This window comes from Anomaloglossus baeobatrachus, chromosome 9, assembly GCF_048569485.1.
Source record: "Anomaloglossus baeobatrachus isolate aAnoBae1 chromosome 9, aAnoBae1.hap1, whole genome shotgun sequence".
In the NCBI taxonomy this organism is placed as follows: Eukaryota; Metazoa; Chordata; class Amphibia; order Anura; family Aromobatidae; genus Anomaloglossus; species Anomaloglossus baeobatrachus.
In genome coordinates, this window is record NC_134361.1 from 61,160,517 (window position 1) to 61,187,547 (window position 27,031).

General features: G+C 45.4%; 1 protein-coding gene across 1 annotated transcript in view; it reads left to right on the plus strand.

Moving 5' to 3' along the window:
* ADGRG4 (adhesion G protein-coupled receptor G4) overlaps positions 1–22,061 on the plus strand; it is a 127,448-nt gene extending 105,387 nt beyond the window's left edge. The window contains exons 21-23 of the mRNA XM_075324871.1: positions 3,849–3,950; positions 17,487–17,654; positions 19,570–22,061. Coding sequence (XP_075180986.1) covers positions 3,849–3,950; positions 17,487–17,654; positions 19,570–19,676 — 377 coding nt within the window. The 3' untranslated portion in view covers positions 19,677–22,061. The remainder of the gene's footprint in view (positions 1–3,848; positions 3,951–17,486; positions 17,655–19,569) is intronic.
* The last annotated feature ends 4,970 nt before the right edge of the window (positions 22,062–27,031 follow it).

The window sequence follows — 27,031 nt, forward strand, 5'->3', positions numbered from 1 at the left end:
TACCATATCTCTGCACAGGAGGCAACAGCCCGGCTCTGAATCTTGACCAGCATAGGCTACGGCTTGACCATGGAGTCGGGGCTCTGGACCTTGACCTGCATAGTCTGCAGCTTGACCATGGAGTCGGGGCTGTGGCCCTTGAGCAGCATTGTCTAGTCTTCCTTAGATACGTCTACTGGTGCATACGATATCTCTGCACAGGAGGCAACAGCCCGGCTCTGAATCTTGACCAGCATAGGCTACGGCTTGACCATGGAGTCGGGGCTGTGGCCCTTGAGCAGCATTGTCTAGTCTTCCTTGGATACTTCTACTGGTGCATACCAAATCTCTGCGCAGGAGGCAACAGCCCGGCTCTGAATCTTGACCAGCATAGGCTACGGCTTGACCATGGAGTCAGAGCTCTGGACCTTGAGCAGCATAGTCTAGCCTTCCTCAGATACTTCTACTGGTGCATACCATATCTCTGCACAGGCGGCAACAGCCCGGCTCTGAATCTTGACCAGCATAGGCTACGGCTTGACCATGGAGTCGGGGCTCTGGACCTTGATCTGCATAGTCTGCGGCTCGACCATGGAGTCGGGGCTGTGGCCCTTGAGCAGCATTATCTAGTCTTCCTCGGATACTTCTACTGGTGCATACCATAACTCTGCGCAGGAGGCAACAGCCCGGCTCTGAATCTTGACCAGCATAGGCTACGGTTTGATCATGGAGTCGGGGCTCTGGACCTTGACCTGCATAATCTGCGGCTTGACCATGAAGTCGGGGCTGTGGACCTTGAGCAGCATAGTCTAGTCTTCCTCAAATACTTCTACTGGTGCATGTCGGGGCGGCACGGTGGCTTAGTGGTTAGCACTGCAGTCTTGCAGCGCTGGGGTCCTGGGTTCAAATCCCACCAAGAACACCATCTGCAAGGAGTTTGTATGTTCTCCCCGTGTTTGCGTGGGTTTCCTCCAGGTACTCCGGTTTCCTCCCACACTCCAAAAATATACTGATAGGGAACCTAGATTGTGAGCCCCAATGGGTACAGTGATGCTGATGTATGTAAGGTGCTGTGGAATTAACAGCGCTATATAAATGAATAAATATTATTATTATTATTATATTATGTCATGGGCTTCTGCTATCTTTGATAATTGTTCTTCTACCCAGCTTAGGTCACTGATCTTCCTTTCAAGTTAGGTCATGGATCTTCCTCTCAGCTTAGGTCTTCTCTGGGATGTAATCTCTTCTCAGAGGCTTCTGGGACAGTGAGGCTATAAGCCCACTTAACTGCCACAGAACCTTCCTGGAACAAGATATGACATCATCTTCACCTCTTCTTGAATGAGCCAGGCTTTTCTATTTAGTAACTGCGACACAGACGTCTCCTTGCTTATATTCCCCTGGGGAACGTGTATGTTGCTCTTTGGTTCCTCTTGCTGATATTTACAGCAGTTGTTTCTGTTTATTTTTGGCCAGCAGATGGCGACGTTTACTTGCAGACATTTCTGCATCCACTAACAAATAGTTTAGAAATTCTTCTGTAACCAACGCCATCAACATGTTTTGCAACAATAAGTTTGCAAAGGTTTTGAGACAGCTCACTGGTTTTATATGAGCTGTTTCTTGTGTGGTAACTTGGTAATGAGACACCTTGTTATAAACCATCAGCTGAACCAGCTAATATTATTTTTCACTAAGTGGCAGGATTGCTTTCTACTTACTGATAGATTTCACCTGGTGTCATGACTTTCTATAGCTTTTTGCACCTTTTTTTTTCTTCATTTGTTGAATAATTTTTTAATGTAACATTTCTCATTATTACACATCACTAAATTTATGGACAACTATAGTTTCATTTCTTTGCCTATGTGGATTGGATGAGTTGTTACTGACATCTGGTGAGCAAGTCATGTCAATAGCTCCTTTAGAAATATATCTACTTAGAATATTGTTGACGTGTTCAATACTTATTTCACCCATTGTATATAAGGAAGTATCTGTTACATTTACTAAACTATGGAACATTTTTCTCTTTACAAGTACTTGCTACTTTGTGTTATTATATCATATAAAATACATTTAAGTTTGTGGGTGTAACCTGAAAAATGTGGAAACGTTCACAGGGTATGAATACTTTTTCAAAGCACTGCATATGCTCTATATTGTCCAACCATATTGAACCTTGAGAAAATTAATTTGTGGTTATTGTTGTGTTTTGTTTTATCTTTTTTTATTATCTTTTTGCTCTTTTATTATTGTCATATTACTAGAAATATAGAAACATTGGGAAGGAAAGTTTTGTAGTAGGATACAAATAGATGGCAATGAAGGTCGAAGGAAGAAAATATAAAATATGAAAAATATTTTTTAAAAAAGTTTAATATTTTCCGCTTTTAAACACAAGGGGGAGCAGCTGCTGAAACTTACCATGAAAACCTAGTGTACTGCTAGCTTGCATTATGACTGCAGTTAAAGTGGCAGGACATGCTCACATTTGTCCAATGTCACTCCTCCCCTCACCTTTTGGGCATGTGCAAAAGAATAAGTAAAGATCAAATTTAGAAATACAGTGCGGGGCCATTTTGTTGGTGACTGGAAAGTGATACTAACATGTGGACAGCGTCACCGAGGACGGCTGTTAGTGCCGACTCTGTTAATTGTTGCGGCTTGCTATATGACGCGTTAGGATTAGACACAGTGAGTGTATCATATCCTGAGTTTAGATATGCTGAGTGTATCATATGATGGGATTAGATACACTGAGTGTATCACATGCTCGTGGTAGATACGTGGCATGTATCATGCGCTGGGGTAAGATACGCAGATTGTATAATGCACTGAGGTTAGATATGCAGAATTTATCATGCACTGTGGTTACATATCCAGAGTGTATTGTGTGCTGGGGTTAAATTCACAATGGGTATCATCTACTGGGGTTAGATTGCTGGCTGTATCACACATGAGGTCATTAGATACACGTCATTGCAGACTGTATCACACATGAAGGTGTTAGAGATGTGGCTCTGTTGGCTGTCTAAGGGGTACTTTGCACGTTGTGACATCGCACCTGCGATATCGTCGGGGTCAAATCAAAAGTGACACACATCCGGCGCCGGTAACAACGTCGCAACGTGTAAAGCCTAGGAGAGAAGATGAATGAGCGTGAAACAGTCAAAAATCGCTGATCTGTGTCACGCCGTTTATTTTCATAATGTCGGTGAGTCCGTAGGTACGATGTTGTTTGTCGTTCCTGCGGCAGCACACATCGCTGTGTGTGAAGCTGCAGGAGCGAGGAACATCTCCTTACCTGCGTCACGCCGGCTATGTGGAGGGAAGGAGGTGGGCGGGATGTTTACGACCCTCCGCTTCTATAGGCCACCTGCCGTGTGACATCACTGTGACGCTGCACGACCCGCCCCCTTAGGAAGGAGGCGGGTCGCCGGCCAGAGCGACGTCGCAGGGCAGGTAAGTGCATGTGAAGCTGCCGTAGCGATAATGTTCATTCATGTTCATTCAGCGCATGTGCGATGGGGGCGGGGACTATCGCGCTCGGCATTGCTAGCGATGTCGCAGCATGTAAAGTACCCCTAAGGGGAAAACTATTCTCGTTGTGTAGACTCCTTGTGGTCGTAAGCATGGATACTTAAGCTACTGCAATGCCCTGCACATGAGGTAAGTGACATAAATAATCAGGAGAACTATACTACATTTCTAATTGGAGGTATTTGCTATTATTATTATTATTATTATTACACCTACTACATATTGGGATAGGATCTTGGAGATAGGAATACCCCTTTAAATATACCAATAATAAGGTATTAAATAAAATAAATGTTCAATTCTGCATTTTTCTTTCATATTAGGATTTTTTATTTTTGTGTTCCACTGTCTAATTAAGGAGAATGTAAGAAGACACTGGAGGATGTATCTTTGCTGTGGGAGGTGTAGAATTGACAATTATTCAGGTGAGGTTACATTTTACTGTAATATAATTGTAAAACAAGTCATGGGTGATTGAGCCGTGTATTTGACTCATTTTTTTGCTTTTTTCTGGGGTGACACATACAAATATTAAACCTTTTCAATGACTTTTTGGGTTTTTTTTGTGCTATACAAATTAAATGACGATTCTTAAATTTAGTTCTTTAGTTTGTCGCTCCCCTTCTTCCGAGAGTCAGAACTTTTTTTTTTTTTGTTGTCATAGCAGCATGAGATCTTGTTTTTTTCAGGACAATTTTTAGTTTTGATTGACACCATTTATTTTACCATACAATATACTGAAAAGACTAAAAAAAATAATCCAAAAGCAGTGAAATGATGACAAAAATGCATTTGACATTTTTTTGGAATTTGCTTTTAAAAGGATTCATTTTAGTCAATAGATCTAGAAATAATAGTTGTCATAACCATGTGCTGCAGGGCCGCCATCCTGCAGAGCCAGTTTCTTGCCTTTGCTCTGTGAACCAGCCTCCTGTAGAGCTAGCTGGCTTACCCTTTTTGGTCCCCTCCGGGTTTTCGGCCTCTCCCTGATCTTGGAGGAGGGGTCCTCCGGACCTCGATTTGGGCTCCCCTTCGCTTTATTATGGAGCCAACTCTGCTGCTGCGCCGCCAGTGATATTTCCGGTTTCGGCATGCACTAGGCTCTGATCTGCTTGTGTCTTCCTTGATCCTGTCCCGCTACCGCTCCCCTCCTCCAGCCCTCCCGACTTCTTCCCTCTAACCGTGTCTGCGTTCCCTGACCTCCCTATGACCCCCTTCGTCTCATCCCCTTATTCCATTCTGCTCATCCGGGTGTTCTGTCCTACTCCCTCCGTATTACCCACCTTCTGCACTCATTCCCATCCCTGCTGACTGATCTCATTCCTACCTACTGACTGACTCCCTTTTGTGCACCGACTTCGGCTTGTGCTTTGACTCTGTCTCAGTTTTCCCTATTGTCCTGAACGTCACCTCTCTGTGTATCGACCTTGGCCTGTTTGATTACTCTCCCCTAGGTTCTGCACCACCTAGAGTTTTCTTCTATTAATTACGGTCTGGTTGTGCTTGGGTGACACCTGGTGGTTTAGCCTCTAACTGCACCAGGTTTATATACCGTAGCTTCACAATACTTATTTCCCCAATTAGATGTGTTTAAAAAAAATGTTCCTGTGCTGAGATAATCTTATATATGTGCCCCTGCTATGTACTCTGTAATGGCTGTGTCTGACCATACAGGGACATGGTCTGATCATACCACATCTCCTGGGCAGTAGAGTAAGTAAAAAAGTATACAGACACTACATCAGAAATAATTCTTTCCTCGAGGTAAAACTGTTTTTAAAAACAGGGAGGGAAATGTTTTACCTCACAGAAAGAATCAGCTGCAATATCATGCTGTAATGTCTTGATATTCTTTTGTGTACTCTCGTGCTCAGAAGCTGTGATATGATTAGACCATGTCTCTGTACGATCAGACACGGCCATTACACAGTACATAGCAGGGGCACATATATAGGATTATCTCAGCAACATTTTTTTAAACACATCCAATTGTATAGATTATTATTATTCCAAGATCTATTGATTAAAATCAACTTTAAAATTAGCTTCATGAGAAAATCCCTTTAAGTCATTCAATGGGGGGTAAATATAAATTGGCAACATGACTCTTCAGGTCAATAGGATAAAAGTGAGATCAAATTTATAGTATTTTTTTTTTTTTTATTTCATTGTTTTAGTGGTTTAAAAAAAAAATAAAACGAAACAATAAGAAATTGCTTGTCCTGTAATTTTCAGAGAATTGTAACTTTTTATTTTTCTGTCGGTGGGGGACTTAATGACTTTATTGATACGAAATAGGGTAAATATGATGTTGTAATCGCTTTTTATTGCCTTTTTGGAGAACTTGCCGTGGCTTAAAAAAAGGCAATCCCTGCGTTTTAATTTTTTTCTTCATAGCATGTGTTAAGTAGCTTTACATTTTCATAGATTTCACTTATACGGATGTGATGATACCAAATATATATATTCCTTTAATATTAAATTATGGAAAAGGGGTGATTTAATGAGCACCTGTGACCATGTCAAAAGTTTAGCAACTGGGTGTTACTCACAGGCTTTGATTTAACACCAAAAAAAAAAGCGCAACACAGCGCGAAACGTGCGTCGGAGAGGGTGCGGGACAGCCACTTATTCCTTGTTATACCCCGTAGGTATTTTGATTGTGACTCTGCTACTTTTGTTTTAGCTTTCTATCATTACAGCACACTTGTGTTTTCATATATCGCTATAGTTACATTCTTACTATTCTTTACACGGGTTGATAGTTATTTACTATGTGAAATTATGGTGTTCCCAACATTATATTAAGATCTATATTTTTTTACCCCTTCTGTGGGGCTTACTTTTCCTGAAACATCCTGTGTATATTTTTATATTTTATAACTATTAAAAATTAATTTTTTATATTGATTCCTTTTCTTGTTGGTGATTCACAGGCTTTGATGAATCACTCCCAAAATGTCAGTGATGAAATTATGACAGATCAATTTGGCCAAAGACTAAAGCCTGCTTTACACGTTACGATTAAGCATACGATATCGTATGCGATTGTACCCACCCCCATCGTATGTGCTGCACGGTCAATTTGTTGAACGTGTCGCACAAACGATTTTTTGCTGTCACACATACTTACCCTTCCATACGACCTCGAAGTGGGCGGCGAACATCCACTTCCTGGAGAGGGAGGGACGTTGGGCGTCACAGCGATGTCACGCGGCAGCCGGCCAATAGAAGCGGAGGGGCGGAGATGAGCGGGACGTAAACATCCCGCCGACCTCCTTCCTTCCGCATTGCCAGCGGGAGCCGCGGGACGCAAATAAGCTGCTGTTCAGCGTTCCCGGGGTGTCACACACTGCGATATGTGCTACCTCGGGAACATTGAACAACCTCACGCTCAATTTTTAGGAATTTAACGACGTGCATGCGATGAACGTTTTAACTTTCAATTGCAATCGCACGTAGCTGTCACACATTACAATATAACTTACGATGCCGGATGTGCGTCACTTACGACGTGACCCCGCCGACACATTGTAAGATGTATTGTAGCGTGGTCATCTCTGCCCCTCCGCTTCAATTGGCCAGCCGCATTGTGACGTCGATGTGACGCCGAACGTCCCTCCCCCTTCAGGAAGTGGATGTTCGCCACCCACATCGAGGTCGTATGGAAGGGTAAGTACGTGTGACGGGAAATAATCGTTTGTGCGACACGGTCAACAAACTGAAAGTGCCGCACATACGATGGGGGCGGATACGATCGCATTCGATATCGTATGCATAATTGTACCGTGTAAAGCAGGCTTCATACAACAGAAAGAACATGATACTAAAAAAACAGGGAAGTGCATGAAACTCACTGCACTAGTTATAATGACTAAATGGAAAATGTATCACTATTTTTTGGATCCCTATTGATCACTTGCTGTCATGGCCAGCTGACAATCCAGTGGCAGCGAGTGTTAGAAAATCCCAGAGATTGGCAGCACGTGTTGTTATCTCACCGTTCCCTATTTCTGCAGCAGAGGACTCTATGACCCTGGGAAACTGTCAATTTATCCTCTCAGTTGCCAGCTTCTAACTACCTTTATAAACCTCACCCCGGGGTGGCTTGAGTGTGGTTTATAGCTGTTCCTGGCTGTGGTCTGCAGCGGTCGTCTCCCCTTGTTGTTCCAGAGACTTCTCCTAAGATGTGTTTGACTTTTGCTAACTACCTGGGTTCAGGTGGTAGTATTTTTTGTTTCCCCTGTATTGTTTCCTTTTGCCTCCCTTAGCATTAGTGTTGTTGACAAGCTCTCATACTCGCCATCCTTACTTAGGGCCCAGTTGAGGATTTTCCTAGTGTTAGGTATTCCTGCTCGGTGACAGGTGCAGAACCTGTGCAGGGTTGGTGAGCTGCAGGTTGTAGTCAGGGGTCACCACTTCCCCCTTTCCCTAGTGATAGGGCATTCCTTTCCCCTTCCCTTTGTATTGTACTATACAGCAGTATAGCTTCTATCCCTGGCCGTGACACTTGCGTTTGTTATTCTGATAGAAGGTTTAGGTAAACATATTTCTCAGTAACATCTTTTAACACAATGCTTCTCAAATTCACAGCAATCCTGAGGATCAACGGAGTCTTTTTTTAGAATCCCCTGGTGATCCGCTGTTCTCGCACTGGGGCTGTCGATGGCCATAAATATTCCTTGCTGTACCATTGCATGCAAAATAACTTATTGGAGCAACTCTTTAACAGTTTCCCACTCTTGTTAAGTGGAGGGGTCTCAAGTAGGGGTCATGATCATATCACAATCATAAGTCATAATAGGGAATGAGACAAATATTTTGGATGTTCTCAACTCAATAGATATGAGGTAATCAATTTGCAAAATCCTTGTCCAAAAGCCATGTTAATGTGAAAGTCCAGTTAACTGCCTCCTACTTGTCCGCATTTGTGGTGCTTACAAATCAGAAGGGTCACTGGAGATTACAGCATGTAGGAGGTGCTGCACTGGTCTCCCAGCTTTGGTCATGGTATGCTGACATGGTTGCAAGACTAGGGTCCTACAGATGCATTTGTTCATCTCTAGTACCCAAGAGGCTTCCACTTTGTAAAAACAATTTAATAATATATTTGCAGACAAAACACTATTTGACCAATGGACACTCTAAAGGCCGCTTTACACGCAGCGACATTGCTAAAGCGATGTGGTTGTGGTCACGGAATTCATGACGCACATCCTGCCACGTTAGCGATGTTGTTGTGTGTGACACCTACGTGCAATCGGAAAAGGTCGCAAAATCGTTAAAAATCGCAAATCGTTGACATGCTCCCCCTATTCCCAATTATCGTTGCTACTGCAGGTACGATGTTGTTCGTTGTTCCTGCGGCAGCACACATCGCTATTTGTGACACTGCAGGAACGAGGAACCTCACCTTACCTGCGGCCCGCTGGCAATGAGGAACGAAGGAGGTGGGCGGGATGTTCGTCCCGCTCATTTCCACCCCTCCGCTTTGATTGGGCGGCTGCTTAGTGACGTCGCTGTGACGTCGAACGAACCGCCCCCCTTAGAAAGGAGGCGGTTCGCCGGTCACAGCGACGTCGCTATGCAGGTATGTGTGACGGGTCCGAGCGATGTTGTGCGCCACGGGCAGCGATTTGCCCGTGATGCACAACCGATGGGGGCGAGTACGCACGCTAGCGATCTCGCTAGCGAGATCGCAGCGTGTAAAGCGGCCTTAAGGCAAGCATACAGAGCGCTGGATACGTCAATCTCATTGTTGTTCTCATTGTTGTGTTTTATTAGATATTTCCTTGCATGTCAGTTTAAATGCACAGAAGGCCAGGCATAAGATTGGTAATAAGAATAAAGCAATGATTCCATTACTCATTAGTATCTCAGAGGCCTCAATTAAGCCATTATTCTCCTAGCCACTAGTTCCATTATGTGGATGGGGATTGTAGATCTAGTACAGGTGTCATCACTGCGGCTGAGAGGTTCAGCCTTAGGAAAATAGCCCCACCAATACACAGTTAGTAGTGATGGGCGGATCTGGACTGTAAAAGCCCGGATCCGCGCGATTTCAAACTTACCCGATTGCTGGACCAAGGCCCAGGATTCTGGGTATTGATCCGAATCTGGCAACTCAGGAAATAAAAATAAATAAATAAAGGAAAATTAAAGAAAATAAGAATTAAGCAAGCGCTTCATACTTACCGAGGCTCTGCTGTGGCTGTAGCTCGCCGCCGGTCCCGGTTATCTGCGAGTCCAACCATCACTAACAGTTAGCTTTTTTGTGGGAGGGGTTTCCCGAGGACCCAGCTTGATCCCAGGGGGGAGGCTTGGGTTACTTAGGACACTGACGAAAGGATGGGGGTTTAGTTGTCATTTGGAGCTGGATACACGCGCTACAGTCACGGTATCCCGTCATCTGGAGGAGCATAAGTTGTGACTGTAGAATATAGTGGCAGAGATACAAAAACTGTTGGCCAATGGGAGAATGTGGGCATCGCCTGGCACGGGGGCAGTGGAGCTACCAATCTCATTGACTGGGTTCATCTCATTTTGGCCATCTACCCGCATTTGCTGGAAGACCATGGATGGATAATAAAAATAATTGCATCATTAACCTGCCTAGGTGATTATTACAACCCATGATTTCAGATCCTCACACACCCTATTAAAGAACTGTGCATTAATAGAGGAGGTTGTCTTTGCTCATAATCCTTACCAATTGTCCTGAGTGAAGAGCAGCTGACTAAAGTGCCTTTCACTTTGGAGGTCCTGCATTACATTGTTAAAATTCTGATATAAATTGGTAATGTGTTGATTTAGCCGTGCACATTAATCATGCATATACCATACTAATTGTCCGTATTCCAAATTATGAGCGTGATATATGTATACATACAAAATATCTGCAGAAACCAAAGTGCTTTGGTCAAAAGATGAACAAGACTGAGTTTATTGAGGAACTTGGAAGCACGCTTGGATGCAATCCAAGTGTGCATATTCTTTTACTATTGCTCAGGCTGTAGGAAAGAAACTTATACAGATATATATTTCATCATTGTCTAATGATCTAAATCAGTATGAATCACATAATGTCTTATGATTTCTGAATGCAGACATCGGTGCCATACACAGTGTAAGCGCTGTCACGCTGTACAAAGGGCTGGTAAGACGTAGTACAGCATATTCCCCACTAGGTGGCAGCAGAGTAGTGAAGGAGAGTCAAAGTAACACTGTAACAGAAAGGAGACTGAAGTACAGCAGAGTAACTTCAGCAGGCAGTTCACAGAGGGGCAATAGAGTGGTCAAGCAGTCAGGATCTAGCCAGGAAAGTCAAGTCACTGCAAGGGGAGGATCAAAATCAGGTGAGAAAACAGAACTGAAGTCAGAAGCCGGGAGATAAGGTATACAGAGGGAAACACAAAGGGCGCAGGAACAGAAGACAAGACCGGAGGGTGAGAAGACACAAACAAGGGAAGGAGGATGAACTAGGATGGGTAAACAACTGACAGGAGCGGGAATTCAGGGACTGGGACAGACGGATGAATGGGGGAGAGTACAGGTCAGGGCATGGTAACAAGGAGTCAGATCAAACAGGAAATCTCACCAGAGCCAGTCACAGGCTGCAGAGCAAAACTATAACCAGCACAGGAATTCAGGTGCAGCGACCAGCTATAGTGTCTCCTGAAACCAGAATGAGGGTGATGGGAGTTAACCCCTGACATGACCAGGCCGGGTCTAGGAAACTCTGGAGCGGAGAATACCATTCCTGGATCATGACAAGCGCCATTTTGAGAACTGTTATTTTAGGTATCTTCATACAATCATGTCCATAACAGTGTAATATTTAATTTCTCCTATGGTGGAACTGCAGGGAAGTTGAAAACGTACTGCCAGATTTACCCACAGATTACAGTTGATTGTGGTGGATCCAAGCAGGAAAAACAAGGAACCTTCTTAAAAGAAGGGAATTTTGTTTACTTACCGTAAATTCCTTTTCTTCTAGCTCCAATTGGGAGACCCAGACAATTGGGTGTATAGCTATGCCTCCGGAGGCCACACAAAGCATTACACTAAAAGTGTAAAGCCCCTCCCCTTCAGGCTATACACCCCCCGTGCTGCTACGGGCTCATCAGTTTTGGTGCAAAAGCCAGAAGGAGGAAAAAATTATAAACTGGTTTAAAGTAAATTCAATCCGAAGGAATATCGGAGAACTGAAACCATTTAACATGAACAACATGTGTATACAAAAAACAGGGGCGGGTGCTGGGTCTCCCAATTGGAGCTAGAAGAAAAGGAATTTACGGTAAGTAAACAAAATTCCCTTCTTCTTTGTCGCTCCTAATTGGGAGACCCAGACAATTGGGACGTCCAAAAGCAGTCCCTGGGTGGGTAAATAATACCTCATAATAGAGCCGTAACCGCCCCGTCCTACAGGTGGGCAACTGCCGCCTGAACGACTTGCCTACCTAGGCTGGCATCCGCCGAAGCGTAGGTATGCACCTGATAGTGTTTTGTGAAAGTGTGCAGGCTCGACCAGGTAGCTGCCTGACACACCTGCTGAGCCGTAGCCTGGTGTCGCAAGGCCCAGGACGCTCCCACGACCCTGGTAGAATGGGCCTTCAGTCCTGAGGGAACCGGAAGCCCCGAGGAACGGTAAGCTTCGAGAATTGGTTCCTTGATCCACCGAGCTAGGGTTGATTTGGAAGCTTGTGTCCCTTTACGCTGGCCAGCGACAAGGACAAAGAGTGCATCCGAGCGGCGCAGGGGCGCCGTACGAGAAATGTAGAGTCTGAGTGCTCTCACCAGATCTAACAAGTGCAAATCCTTTTCACATTGGTGAACTGGATGAGGACAAAACGAGGGTAAGGAGATGTCCTGATTGAGATGAAAAGGGGATACCACCTTAGGGAGGAATTCCGGAACCGGACGCAGAACCACCTTGTCCTGGTGAAACACCAGGAAAGGAGCTTTGCATGATAACGCTGCCAACTCAGACACTCTCCGAAGTGAGGTGACTGCTACTAGAAAAACCACTTTCTGCGAAAGGCGTGCGAGCGAAATATCCCTCATTGGCTCGAACGGTGGTTTCTGAAGGACCATCAGCACCCTGTTCAGATCCCAGGGTTCTAACGGACGCTTGTAAGGAGGGACGATGTGACAAACCCCCTGCAGGAACGTGCGTACCTGTGGGAGCCTGGCCAGGCGCTTCTGAAAAAACACAGAGAGCGCAGAGACTTGTCCCTTAAGGGAGCCTAGCGACAAACCCTTTTCCAATCCGGATTGAAGAAAAGACAGAAAAGTGGGCAAGGCAAAAGGCCAGGGAGAAAACGCCTGAGCAGAGCACCACGACAGGAATATTTTCCACGTCCTGTGGTAGATCTTGGCGGACGTTGGTTTCCTAGCCTGTATCATAGTGGCAATGACCTCTTGAGAAAATCCTGAAGACGCTAGGATCCAGGACTCAATGGCCACACAGTCAGGTTGAGGGCCGCAGAATTCAGATGGAAAAACGGCCCTTGAGACAGCAAATCTGGTCGATCTGGCAGTGCCCACGGGTGGCCGACCATGAGATGCCACAGATCTGGGTACCACGACCTCCTCGGCCAGTCTGGAGCGACGAGGATGGCGCGGCGGCAGTCGGCCCTGATCTCGCGTAACACTCTGGGCAACAGTGCCAGAGGAGGAAACACCTAAGGAAGCTGAAACTGCGACCAATCGTCTTCCACGCACAGCAGAATCCGCCGGACTTCCTGGAAGGCTTGCCGACTGCGTGTCCCACCTTGGTGGTTGATGTAAGCCACCGCTGTGGAGTTGTCCGACTGAATTCGGATCTGCTTGCCTTCCAGCCACTGCTGGAACGCTTTTAGGGCAAGATACACTGCCCTGATCTCCAATACATTGATCTGAAGTGAGGACTCTTGCTGAGTCCACGTACCCTGAGCCCTGTGGTGGAGAAAAACTGCTCCCCACCCTGACAGGCTCGCGTCCGTCGTAACCACCTCCCAGTCCCCTTGAAGGAGACGCAGGTGAAACTGCGCGAAAGGTACTGCTTCCATTGCTGCCACCATCTTCCCCAGGAAGTGCATGAGGCGCCTCAAGGGGTGTGACCGACCTTGAAGGAGAGATTGTACCCCTGTCTGTAGCGGACGCTGTTTGTCCAGCGGAAGCTTCACTATCGCTGGACGAGTATGAAACTCCATGCCAAGATATGTCAGCAATTGGACCGGTGTCAGATTTGACTTTGGAAAATTGATGATCCACCCGAAACTCTGGAGAATCTCCAGAGTGACGTTGAGGCTGTGTTGGCATGCCTCTTGAGAGGGTGCCTTGACCAGCAGATCGTCTAAGTAGGGTATCACAGAGTGACCCTGAGAGTGGAGGAGGGATTCCATCCGCCACCGCCTGGTCCTTATGTGTTTGTTGAGCAGTTTTAGGTCCAAACCAGGACGGAAGGACCCGTCCTTCTTTAGAACCACAAACAGGTTGGAGTAGAAACCGTGACGCTGTTGCTGAAGAGGAACCGGGACCACCACTCCTACTGCCTTCAGAATGTCCACCGCCTGCAGCAGAGCATCGGCTCGCTCGGGAGGCGGAGATGTGCTGAAGAATCGAGTCGGAGGATGAGAGCTGAACTCTATCCTGTAACCGTGAGACAAAATGTCTCTCACCCAACGGTCTTTTACTTGTGGTAGCCAGGTGTCGCAAAAGCGGGAGAGCCTGCCACCGACCGAGGATGCGGTGTGAGGAGGCCGTAAGTCATGAGGAAGCCGCCTTGGTAGCGGCACCTCCGGCGGTCTTTTTAGGGCGTGATTTAGACCGCCACGCGTCGGAGTTTCTCTGATCCTTCTGCGGCCTTTTGGACGAGGAGAATTGGGACCTGCCCGCACCCCGAAAGGACCGAAACCTCGACTGTCCCCTCCTCTGTTGGGGTGTTTTTGGTTTGGCCTGGGGTAAGGATGTTTCCTTTCTTTTGGATTGTTTGATGATTTCATCCAATCTCTCACCAAACAAGCGGTCGCCAGAAAATGACAAACCAGTTAAGCACTTTTTGGAAGCCGAATCTGCCTTCCATTCCCGTAGCCACAAGGCCCTGCGTATTGCCACCGAATTGTCGGCTGCAACCGCCGTACGGCTCGCCGAGTCCAGGACAGCATTAATAGCGTAGGACGCAAATGCCGACGTTTGAGAGGTTATGGACGCCACCTGCGGCGCAGACGTACGTGTGAGTGCGTCAATTTGCGCCTGACCAGCTGAGATAGCTTGGAGTGCCCATACGGCTGCGAATGCTGGAGCAAAAGACGCGCCGATAGCTTCATAGATGGATTTCAACCAGAGCTCCATCTGTCTGTCAGTGGCATCCTTGAGTGAAGCTCCATCTTCCACTGCAACTATGGATCTAGCCGCCAGTCTGGAGATTGGAGGATCCACCTTGGGACACTGAGTCCAGCCCTTGACCACGTCAGGGGGGAAAGGGTAACGTGTATCCTTAAGGCGCTTGGAAAAACGCTTATCTGGACAATCTCGGTGTTTCTGGACTGCCTCTCTGAAGTCAGAGTGGTCCAGAAACATACTCTTTGTACGCTTGGGAAACCTGAAACGGAATTTCTCCTGCTGAGAAGCTGACTCCTCCACTGGAGGAGCTGAGGGAGAAATATCCAACATTTCATTGATGGACGCAATAAGATCATTCACTATGGCGTCCCCATCAGGAGTATCAAGGTTGAGAGCGGCTTCAGGATCAGAATCCTGATCAGCTACCTCCGCTTCATCATACAGAGAGTCCTCTCGCTGAGACCCTGAACATTGTGATGATGTCGAGGGGATATCATAGCGAGCTCGCTTAATTGGTCTGGGGCTGCGGTCCGTGTCAGAGACCTCACCCTGGGATCCATGAGACACCCCGGGAGGACATTGCTGTTCCAACTGAGGGGGACCAGGGGGCAATGATTCCACAGTGCCCCTGGCTTGAGATGCCGGCCTGGACTGCAAGGCTTCTAATATCTTAGCCATAGTCTCAGAAAGTCTATCAGTAAAAACTGCAAACTCCGTCCCTGTCACCTGGACAGTGTTAACAGGTGGATCTCCCTGGGTCACCCTTAGCAAAGGCTCCGGCTGAGAAAGTGCCACAGGGGCCGAGCATTGCACACAATGAGGGTCAGTGGAACCTGCCGGCAGTATAGCCGTACATGCTGCACAGGCAGCATAGTAAGTCTGTCCCTTGCTATTTGTGGACGACATGCTGTTGTCTCCTTTGAGCAATACAGGAGGGGATATAGCCAAAAATCAATAGTGCACCATACAGTGTAAAGTATAGACTATAATCCATAAACTATAAATACACTTCTGCACTAGTGGGGCCAGCACCACAGGTGCTGCTTACCGCCCTTGCAAAGCGTTTGTGTGGGCACCAGAATTCCTGCCTGGGTCTCTTTCAGCTTGTCTGTCCTCTCCAGCGTTAGCAGAGCTGAGAGTAATGGCTGCCAGCGTCCTGAGGAGAGGAGGGAGCCGTGGGCGTGACCCAGAAAAGTGCGGGAACTGGTGCCCCACTGTGCAGAGTGAGGGGGGTGGAGTATGCAAAGCATGCTCCAGCCCTCAGTGCTGCTGTACTGTAGCCATACCCTGTACAGCGTCCCGCCCTTCCCCTGACTGGCAGGGCTGAGGGCGGGAAGAAAAAGAGACTAGGCCGCAGAAGCCGGGGACTCGAGTTATAAGCGCGGCCGCCGTATAAGCGCGGTCGGCGCGGAAGTCCCCGGCGCACTAACAGTCCCAGCCGCGCCGCAGTGATACCCATGGCAGCGGCGGCCAGCGCGGCAGTCCCCCTACACAAACACACTCAGCAACGCAGAGTGTATAGTGGCACAAAACGCAGTCAGCGCTGCGGTCCCCGGTGCACTAGCACACCCAGCAATGCTGGAGTGTTGCTGTGCGCGGTCCCCACGGGGACCCAGAGTACCTCCAAGTAGCAGGGCCATGTCCCTGAACGATACCTGGCTCCTATCCAGCAGGGTCCTCAGGAGCTGTGGATGGAGCACGGTCTCCTGTGCCTGGAGACCGATGAGATCCCACTTCACCCAGAGCCCTAATTGAGGGATGGGGAAGGAAAGCAGCATGTGGGCTCCAGCCTCCGTACCCGCAATGGATACCTCAACCTTAACAACACCGCCGACAAGAGTGGGGTGAGAAGGGAGCATGCTGGGGGCCCTGTTTGGGCCCTCTTTTCTTCCATCCGACATAGTCAGCAGCTGCTGCTGACTAAGCTGTGGAGCTATGCGTGGATGTCTGACCTCCTTCGCACAAAGCAAGAAAACTGATGAGCCCGTAGCAGCACGGGGGGTGTATAGCCTGAAGGGGAGGGGCTTTACACTTTTAGTGTAATGCTTTGTGTGGCCTCCGGAGGCATAGCTATACACCCAATTGTCTGGGTCTCCCAATTAGGAGCGACAAAGAAATAGGGATTGTCTCACCTAGAGAAGCCCCATAAAAGGGAGGATACAATTCTAAAAGTGAAAAGAAATGCTAGCAACGCAGTGTATTCTATGATATTTTCATTTTTTTCTTGAGCCTCTACTATCCCATGTCTATAACCAAAAAATGTTTACCAAACACAGCAGACGCTCTGCACTAATGATTGGCTGCAGCTCCAGTGATAGAACCTGCATCAATCCGATGGAATATCTATTTAAGCTGGTTTTGCAGGGCAACTGTATATTTATCAGCTACATAATAATGACATGCCACCTCAATGTGTGAGAATATGCATTTTATATAAGAGAATGTGTATTTTTGGCAATTTTTTTTTAGGTTTTTTTTTAGTTTGAGGCCACAAATTTGTGAATTTTGCTCATGTTATTGAATAGAGCCATTTGGCCTTTTAGAGAAATGAAAACATGAAAAATTAGCATTTATCCAATAAACGTGAGCTGCTTCTATTCATTGATAACATATTTTATGCAATCTTATCTTTTTAGACTGGAGTAGACTGAGCAATGTGGATGCAAAGTATAACGGGCGCTTACACTTTTCACCATCCGATTCCTACCAGTCGACGAGGTCTAACAACACCGCTTCTACTTCCAATGCATCAAGTCTATCAAGTTTCTCTAGAGATGCATTTTATGACAGGAGCTACATAAATGGTGAGTTGGGGCAGATATTAGCTAAATGCGCGAGTAGCTCAGATGTGACTGGTTTCTTGGAAACAATATCAATCTACGATAGAGGTCTGCATTGGAGTCTGTAAAAAGTACATTTTTTTAAAATTAGACATTTTGAATATTGGATACTTGCCAGCAGAACCAGGTTTGGTGGAATAATGTTGTCAACTGGACTTTCCCTTGAAGAAAGTCGATTGCTGAAGTACTCAGTTCGTCAACTGGACTTTGAAAGTGGTGAGGTTTATTGAAACCTCTCCCAAAAAGGGGAGATCTGTTATGAATTTGGGGGAAGGTTTGGAGTGTTTTTAAAGAGAATCTGTCAGCAGGTTTTTGCTGCCTCATCTGAGAGCAGCATGATATTGTCAAAGAAATCCTGAATCCAGTGATGTATCACTTAGATTACTGGGTGCAGCCGTTCTGACACAATCTGAATTTTTAGCTTCTGGAATGTATCAAGACAAGCATTGAATCTAGATCAAGAGAGGTAATTATTCCCCTATACTCTGCCCTGGTCAGACCCCACCTGGAATACTGTGTACAGTATTGGGTGCCCAAATTCAAGAAAGACATCAATATATTGGAGCAAGTCCAGAGAAGAGCCACCAAAATGGTAGAAGGTCCCTGTCATATAAAGAACGAATAAAAGAACTATGAATGTTTAGTTTACAAAAGAGAAGGCTGAGAGGAGACTTAATAGTGGTCTACAAATATCTGAAAGGTCATCACAGTGCAGAGGAAACTACCCTATTCTCATTAGCACAAGGAAGTACAAGAAGCAATGGGATGAAACTAAAAGGGAGGAGATACAGATTAGACATTAGGAAAAACTTTCTGACAGTGAGGACAGTCAGGGAGTGGAACAGGCGACCATGGGAGAAAAAGAGGGCAGTCAAAGCATGGAACAGTCTACCACGGGAGCTGGTGAGCTCTCCAACAATAGAAATCTTCAAGATGAAAGCGGATAAACCTAGAACTGGGATAATTTAGGAAAACCTGCACTCGCAGAGGGTTGGACCCGATGGTCTTTGAGGTCCCTTCCAACTCTACCATTCTATGATTCTATGACACATTTCAATGATAGGTCATCAATACTGGTTTAGTGTTGGTCTGACACCAGACAGGTCGTCAATATGTAAGCCCTGGACAATCCATTTAGATATGTCTGCAATGATGCAGTTAATTTGATGATGCATTTCTTAGAGGATTCCATCTTTCCGGTCTGGTTTTCCATAGGTAAGGACAGCACCGTCAGCATCAATAATATTTTGGGTCCAGTACCATGAATACGTTGGAAATCAGTTTTGTCACCGCGTTCATGGCTACAAAGTCCTGACATCAATGTGACCAAGGAAAGTCCTGAACACGCAGTGTAAAAAAAAGTTTGCCTTACAGCCGCTATGTTCCTGTAGTGTGGAAAGGAGTCCATTTTACTTATTTGAGTTAACAAATTATTCCATTGGCGGCATCATTAATGACGGCTATTACCGTGCCTATAAACTGTTACCCGGTTTGCATGAACAGCTAAGGAATGTAAGACTACATAATCGCGCAGATTGAGAAGGCACCCGGGGTCTTTTGGAGGCTCGGAGCCCATGGTCAATGTAATTGCCGCCATTATCCAAATGCCGCCATTATCGGTATCTTTTACCCTTGTAGGAGAGCAAGATAACTTAGAGAGTGCTAAAAAGAATATTAAGTTTTTACATAAGAGAATTGAATAAATATGAAACCCCTAATGTTTGATTGTGATCTTTCAAAAATATCATTCTGCCTCCTTAGGTAACTAGTTTTTGTGATCTTGTCATAGTACCTCATGGAAATGTATTTTTCACTTCTCATGCTGCCAGGAGTGAGACAAACATCCTGAATAATTGGATCTTTTACTTGCTTTGTGTAGGAGGAGGAATATTCATCAACCCCGCTCACACGGCTTCATGTCATGCAAATGTCTACCCCGACAGCTGGAGAGTATCCTGGCTGCAGACGTGCAATGAAACGGACTGAAATAAATGCTCTATTACTGCGCCATCCTATTGATTTCAATTTTATAGAAAAAAATAAAATGTCTAATCTGTGTATATGTTGGATGAAACCATAGTGCAATATTCTGAAATCCTTAATAACTACCAGTTATTTATTATGTACATTATAATATTCTACTAAAGTATTGCAGATAGGTAGTTAAAGAAAAATGTGGATTTCTCGGGAGCTATTCATCCGGTCGTAGATATCACAGTCTCATTGCCCGAGTGACCATGGGATAGTGGGGAATCGGGGCTTCTAATATGTCCCTCAAGCTATGGGGGCCCTATGCTATCCCTAATCTCAGGGATACTCATGATGGTGGAGAGGCTTGAGTCTCCTTCCTGGCCCTGATCAGTCCTATTCTGATTCTCCCTCCCCCCAGGGAGAGACGAGACAGGAGTTTGATGAAAGCCACAGATAAAGTCAGACAAAAGAAAACCAAAACTCTGTCACACCACACACACACACACACAGGATAAGACAATAAGAGATTCAGGAGAAAAACAAGAGCAGGAGGGAAGCTACTCAACAAGAGTAAACACCACAACTGCACCAAGCAAAAAGCACAACTTTCATCATACAGTCTGGAACACCACACCTCACAGACTAACATGAAACAAACTATAGCTGGCATGGGTGGAAGGATTTAACCAGCATAAATAGGAGGGGAGCAGATGTAATAGGCCTCCTCACAACATGTGATCAAAGGAGCAAGCATACCAACAGAGATTAACTCTTGCTGGCCTGCCTATGAATCATCACACAGCAGATTGACATCCGAGTCTGCCTGTGTTGATCCCAGAAAGCAGAGAAACCATTGGGCGTAGTGTCAGAATCTGAAATCTGGCCAGAGCCCGACACCGCCATCACAATCGGCATGGTTTGTGCAAAACTCCATGTGACAATCATTTTATTCCGTTTCCTATGACCTGCATGTCCACATAGACAGATCAGGAGGGTGATTCCTTCTGAAAGGTGCCCCAGAGGCTCAGTGATAATCATCAAAATGATGGATATCAAAAAGAAACCCAATTGACCCCAATAAAAGTCAGTGAGTTCCATCAGGCACCATTGTGTCCTTTGAGAGGGGCATCCCTCATACTGTCATTTTTTGTGTCTCTGCTCATCTGATGAAAAAGAACAGTAAATGGTAACTTAACTGGGATAGGTTATTCCTGTGGTCAGTCCTTTCCGTCTCATTTCGATAATCTGATTTTTATACATCTGGCTGCTGGGACTCTAATCATTCAGATGTAATCCGCAGGAAAAACAGAGTAAAAAATATCATGTATCATGCAGCGCCACCACAGGATAAATTAGTCATTACACTGGGCTCATTGGAAAAAAACTGTTGTGCATTGACATTCCAGGCCCTCTAAAGTTATGGATAGCCTTTATAAGGCTATGTGCTCACGCTGCGGAAAATGCGCGGATTTTGCTGCAGATTTCTTGCGGAAAAGCCGCAGATTTTCCAGAAATCTGCAGCACAGCTACTCCCCAGCCATTTCTATGGCATTTGGGAAATGCTGTGCCCATGCTGCGGGTTTTTGCGCAGCGGAAATCGTGCGGATTATCGTGCGGAAAAATCTGCAGCATGTCAATTAGGCTATGTGTCCACGGGAGAATGTTGCTGCGGATTTTTCTGCATCAAAATCCGCGGCTTTCCCGCAAAATCCGCACCTTTTCAAAGGTGCGGATTTACCGCGGAATTGCCGCGGATTTTGGTGCGTTTTTTTTTTTTTCTCAATTTTAAAGGCAAAATCTGGATCAAAATCCGCAACAATAATTGACATGTTGCAGATTTTTCCGGATCAAAATGCGCACCAAATCCGCCGCGGAAAAATCCGCAGCATGGGCACAGCATTTCCAAAATGCTATAGAAATGGCTGGGAAGTGTCGCTGCTGCAGATTTTCGGGAAATCCGCGGCTTTTCCGCGAGAAATCCGCGGCAAAATCAGCGCATTTTCCGCAGCGTGGACACATAGCCTTATTGTTGCAGATTTTCGTGCGGATTTTGCCTATTCAATTGAATTAAAAAAAAAAAAAAAAAAAAAATCGCAAAATCCGCATCAAATCCTCGTCAAATCCGCATCAAATCCGTACCTATGAAAAGGTGCGGATTCCGGGGGAAAGCTGCGTATTTTGATGCAGAAAAATCCGCAGATACAGAGTCCCGTGGGCACATAGCCTAACTGTTCTTCAATCTGGCTTGATGAGATTCCTGATTATTTGAATCTGGAATCTTCTAAACCAGTTAACCATTTAAAGGGAATTTGTCATCAGAAAATAATATATATTTTTTAAATTAGGTTTTTGTGTTAAATATATGTTTAAAAATGATGGCAATGTTATTTTTTTTTACATGTCACACAATTATTATAAATAAAATTATATCTTGTAATTTTCACACTGGTCACTGTTTGTTTTTTAGATGTTCTCTTCCTATTGTTTCAGGAAATAACACATGTACAGTGCTGGCCAAAAGTATTGGCACCTCTGCAATTCTGTCAGATAATACTCAGTTTCTTCTTGAAAATGATTGCAATCACAAATTCTTTGGTATTATTATCTTCATTTATTTTGCTTGCAATGAAAAAACACAAAAGAGAATGAAACAAGAATCAAATCATTAATCATTTCACACAAAAAACAAAAATGGGCCAGACAAAAGTAATGGCACCCTTAAGCGGGCTTTACACACTGCGATATCGGTCTCGATATCGCTAGTGTGGGTACCCGCCCCCATCTGTTGCGCGACACGGGCAAATCGCTGCCCGTGCCGCACAACATCGCCCAGAGCCGTCACACATACTTACCTGTCCGGCGACGTCGCTGTGACTGGCGAACCGCCTCCTTTCTAAGGGGGCAGTCCGTGCGGCGTCACAGCGACGTCACTGAACCGCCGCCCAATAGTAGCGGAGGGGCGGAGATGAGCGGGACGTAACATCCCGCCCACCTCCTTCCTTCCGCATTGTGGCCGGGAGGCAGGTAAGCAGAGGTTCCTCGTTCCTGCGGCGTCACACGCAACGATGTGTGCTGCCGCAGGAACGAGGAACAACTTCGTTACTGCTGCAGTAACGATTTTTAAGAATGGACCCCCATGTCGCCGATTAGCGATTTTGCACGTTTTTGCAACGATGCAAAATCGCTTATCGGTGTCACATGCAACGGCATCGATAATGCGGCCGGATGTGCGTCACGAATTCCGTGACCCCAACGACTCCGCATTAGCGATGTTGCAGCGTGTAAAGCCCCCTTAAGCCTAATACTTGGTTGCACAACCTTTAGCCAAAATAACTGCGAACAACCGCTTCCGGTGACCATCAATGAGTTTCTTACAATGCTCTGCTGGAATTTTAGACCATTGTTCTTTGGAAAACTGCTCCAGGTCCCTAAGATTTGAAGGGGGCCTTCTCCAAACTGCCATCTTGAGATCTCTCCACAGGTGTCTATGGGATTCAGGTCTGGACTCATTGCTGGCCAGTTTAGTAGTCTCCAGTGCTTTCTCTCAAACAATTTTCTAGTGCTTTTTGAAGTGTGTTTTGGGTCATTGTCCTGCTGGAAGACCCATGACCTCTGAGGAAGACCCAGCTTTCTCACACTGGGCCCTACATTATGCTGCAAAATTTGTTGGTAGTCTTCAGACTTCATAATGCCATGAACACGGTCAAGCAGTCCAGTGCCAGAGGCAGCAAAGCAACCCCAAAACATCAGGGAACCTCCGCCATGTTTGACTGTAGGGACCGTGTTCTTTTCTTTGAATGCCTCTTTTTTTTCCTGTAAACTCTATGTTGATGGCTTTTCCCAAAAAAGCTCTACTTTTGTCTCATCTGACCAGAGAACATTCTTCCAAAACGTTTTAGGCTTTCTCAGGTAAGTTTTGGCAAACTCCAGCTTGGCTTTTTTATGTCTCGGGGTAAGAAGTGGGGTCTTCCTGGCTATCCTACCATACAGCCCCTTTTCATTCAGACGCCGACGGATAGTACGGGTTGACACTGTTGTACCCTCGAACTACAGGGCAGCTTGAACTTGTTTGGATGTTAGTCGAGGTTCTTTATCCACCATCCGCACAATCTTGCGTTGAAATCTCTCGTCAATTTTTCTTTTCCTTCCACATCTAGGGAGGTTAGCCACAGTGCCATGGGCTTTACACTTCTCGATGACACTGTGCACCGTAGACACAGGAACTTTCAGGTCTTTGGAGATGGGACTTGTAGCCTTGAGATTGCTCATGCTTCCTCACAATTTGGATTCTCAAGTCCTCAGACAGTTCTTTGGTCTTCTTTCTTTTCTCCATGCTCAATGTGGTACACACAAGGACACAGGACAGAGGTTGAGTCAACTTTAATCCATGTCAACTGGCTGCAAGTGTGATTTAGTTATTGCCAACACCTGTTAGGTGCCACAGGTAAGTTACAGGTGCTGTTAATTACACAAATTAGAGAAGCATCACATGATTTTTCAAACAGTGCCAATACTTTTGTCCACCCCCTTTTTTATGTTTGGTGTGGAATTATATCCAATTTGGCTTTATGTCAATTTTTTTTGTTTTTCATTGAAGACAAATTAAATGAAGATAATAATACCAAAGAATTTGTGATTGCAATCATTTTCAAGAAGAAACTGAGTATTATCTGACAGAATTGCAGGGGTGCCAATACTTTTGGCCAGCACTGTACATAGCCGCAATGAACACAGTGCAACCCTATGTTTTGTATTGAAAGGTCAAGCAAGCATGTGCAAAGGTCATTATGAAGGTATACTGGCACTATTAGGCCGATTCTATACATACCTTTAGTTGTCAGCTTAAATATATATGCTTTGAAACACAAGCAAGTAAAGTTTGTAAAATCAGCAGCTTGTTGAGTGACATCAGCTGTGCAGCAGCTGACCTGGAGTGGATATTCATAGTTATCCCATCCCCCTCGTTTTAGTTTGTGACTAAAAGGACCTGTGCTGATGTCATACCTATGTGACCAGAAGGGGCGGGGTCTCAGCTAACAGAAAAATGTTGTTTCCTGATATCAGCTATGTTGGCTGAGGCCCCACCCCTTCTGGTCACATCTTGCCGGCGAAGAACGGAGGCGGGCACAACAGGCAGGTAGTTAGCAACTACCTGCCTGTTAATTCTTAGGCACAGTGTATAAAAATAAAATCTCAGACATAGTCTTTAAACAGTGCACCATGGGTAACACAGTATTTTACATAGAGTGTTAGGGCGGCATCACACAAGACAATATATCGGGCGATCGCGTGAGCGATCGCACCCGCCCCCGTCGTTTGTGCATCACGGGCAATTTGTTGCCCGTGGCGCACAAAGTCGTTTACCCCTGTCACACGTACTTACCTCCCGAACGACCTCGCTGTGGGTGGCGAACATCCTCTTCCTGAAGAGGGAGGGACGTTCGGCGTCACAGCAACGTCACACAGCAACCTCCCAATAGAAGCGGAGGGGCGGAGATGAGCGGGACGTAACATCCCGCCCACCTTCTTCCTTCCGCATTGCCGGCGTGACGCAGGTAAGTTGTTGTTCATTGTTCCCGGGGTGTCACACGTAGCGATGTGTTTGCCACGGGAACGACAAACAACCGGCGCGCAGAAGGAGGAATGACTTTATGAAAATGAACGACGTGTCAACGAGCAACGATAAGGTGAGTATTTTTGCTTGTTCACAGTCGTTCGTAGCTGTCACACGCTACGATATATCAAACGATGCCAGATGTGTGTCATGGAATCCGTGACCCCGACGACATATCGCCTAAAATATCGTAGCGTGTGACGCCGCCCTTACTATAAGGGGTATTCAAATCTGATGCATACATGATATATTCACAACATTATCCATAAATATTCAATATCTCCATAAACTATAATGGAGAGCAACACTTGTATCGTATATGTGGTCACCTCATCTCCTCTTTTCTTCTCTAGCGGGCAAAAACAGGAGATCCCCATTCTCCCAATGGTGCACTCCCCCCCATATCAAATGTTTCAGAACATATGCTATAAAATACAATTTCAAAAGGTTTGTGCTGTGCCCAGAATTAAGGAGTTATACCAATACAGTATGTTGTTTCCATAATTCCCATTCACTTATATGGGAGTTAAGCAAATAGCACAGTGCAGCTGCTCTTGGCCACCATTATAGCCACTTCTCTGGAACCTGAGACTTAAAAGCAGTTATTCCTATCTCATTCATTAAAGGCAGAAATGGGAATAATCTTTAAAAGAAACCAGTTAGCACCTAATCTAAGACCAGCATAACGTAAAGGCAGAGATCCTGATTCCAGTGATATGTCACTTACTGTGCTACTTGTTGTAGTTTTTTTTTTTTAGAAAGTCACTGTTTTATCATCAGGAAATTATCACTAAATGACTAGTAAACTTGCTGTCATGTCGTCCAACCCCATCCTGACCACTGTTTAGCAGCTTTCTGCCTATATGCAGTGTACACAGAAAGCTGCCAATCAGTGGTGTGGGCGGGGTTATACAGAGCTCAGCACTGAGAGGACTGGTTGTTCTCCAGGTGACAGATTTCTTATAACTATTTCGCCTCTGACACAGTATATGTGTACTGCTTCTACACGATAGAAGCCCTTTGTCTACACGTGGCAGGATTCTGTGATTACTTATCTCCATCCGTGGTCAAAATGATGATAATGATGTGCTGTAAATTAGGTATAATGTTCTCCATGGCCTTACTAAAATAAATAAAGAGGGATCTGGATGGTTTATCTTTTGATTTTCCTGATATTCCACAAATTCTTTTGTATTCTATTCATTTCTTATGCAAATGTCTCTCTGCCATGTGCCATAATGCTACGTCTTTTGGATGCTTTCAGGCCCTTAGTATTTCCACTTGAGCACCCTACATATCTCTCTGGCAGCGGAACGTCTGGCACTAATTCTGGGTCTCTGAGAACTTTGCCAGTTTTTTTTTCTTATCTGGCAAAATGACTTAAGAAACTACAAGTAAATCCATGGTGGGGTTTTAGAAGACAATTTCCCAAGTTCTGTTGCCATGGCAATACATCCAATTACTAATCTTGCATCAGTAAAAGTCACATTTGCTTGTTATTGTCACCACTCCGAGGCTGCTGTCAATTTGCCAGTTCTCTTGATGACATCTGGTCAAGGGGGAGGCTCAAACTAAGATACAAAAAAAAAAAAACATATCCATGATCCAAATGTTATTATCAAACCATAGAGAAATAAGAGTATAATGTTCCCTGAATCAGATCTAAAATTCACAGTATGGAAAGATAGGCTAATAGTGTCGGGGTCAGTAGACTCCACTAGCCTAAACTAATATTGATATATTTCTGGAAAAAATT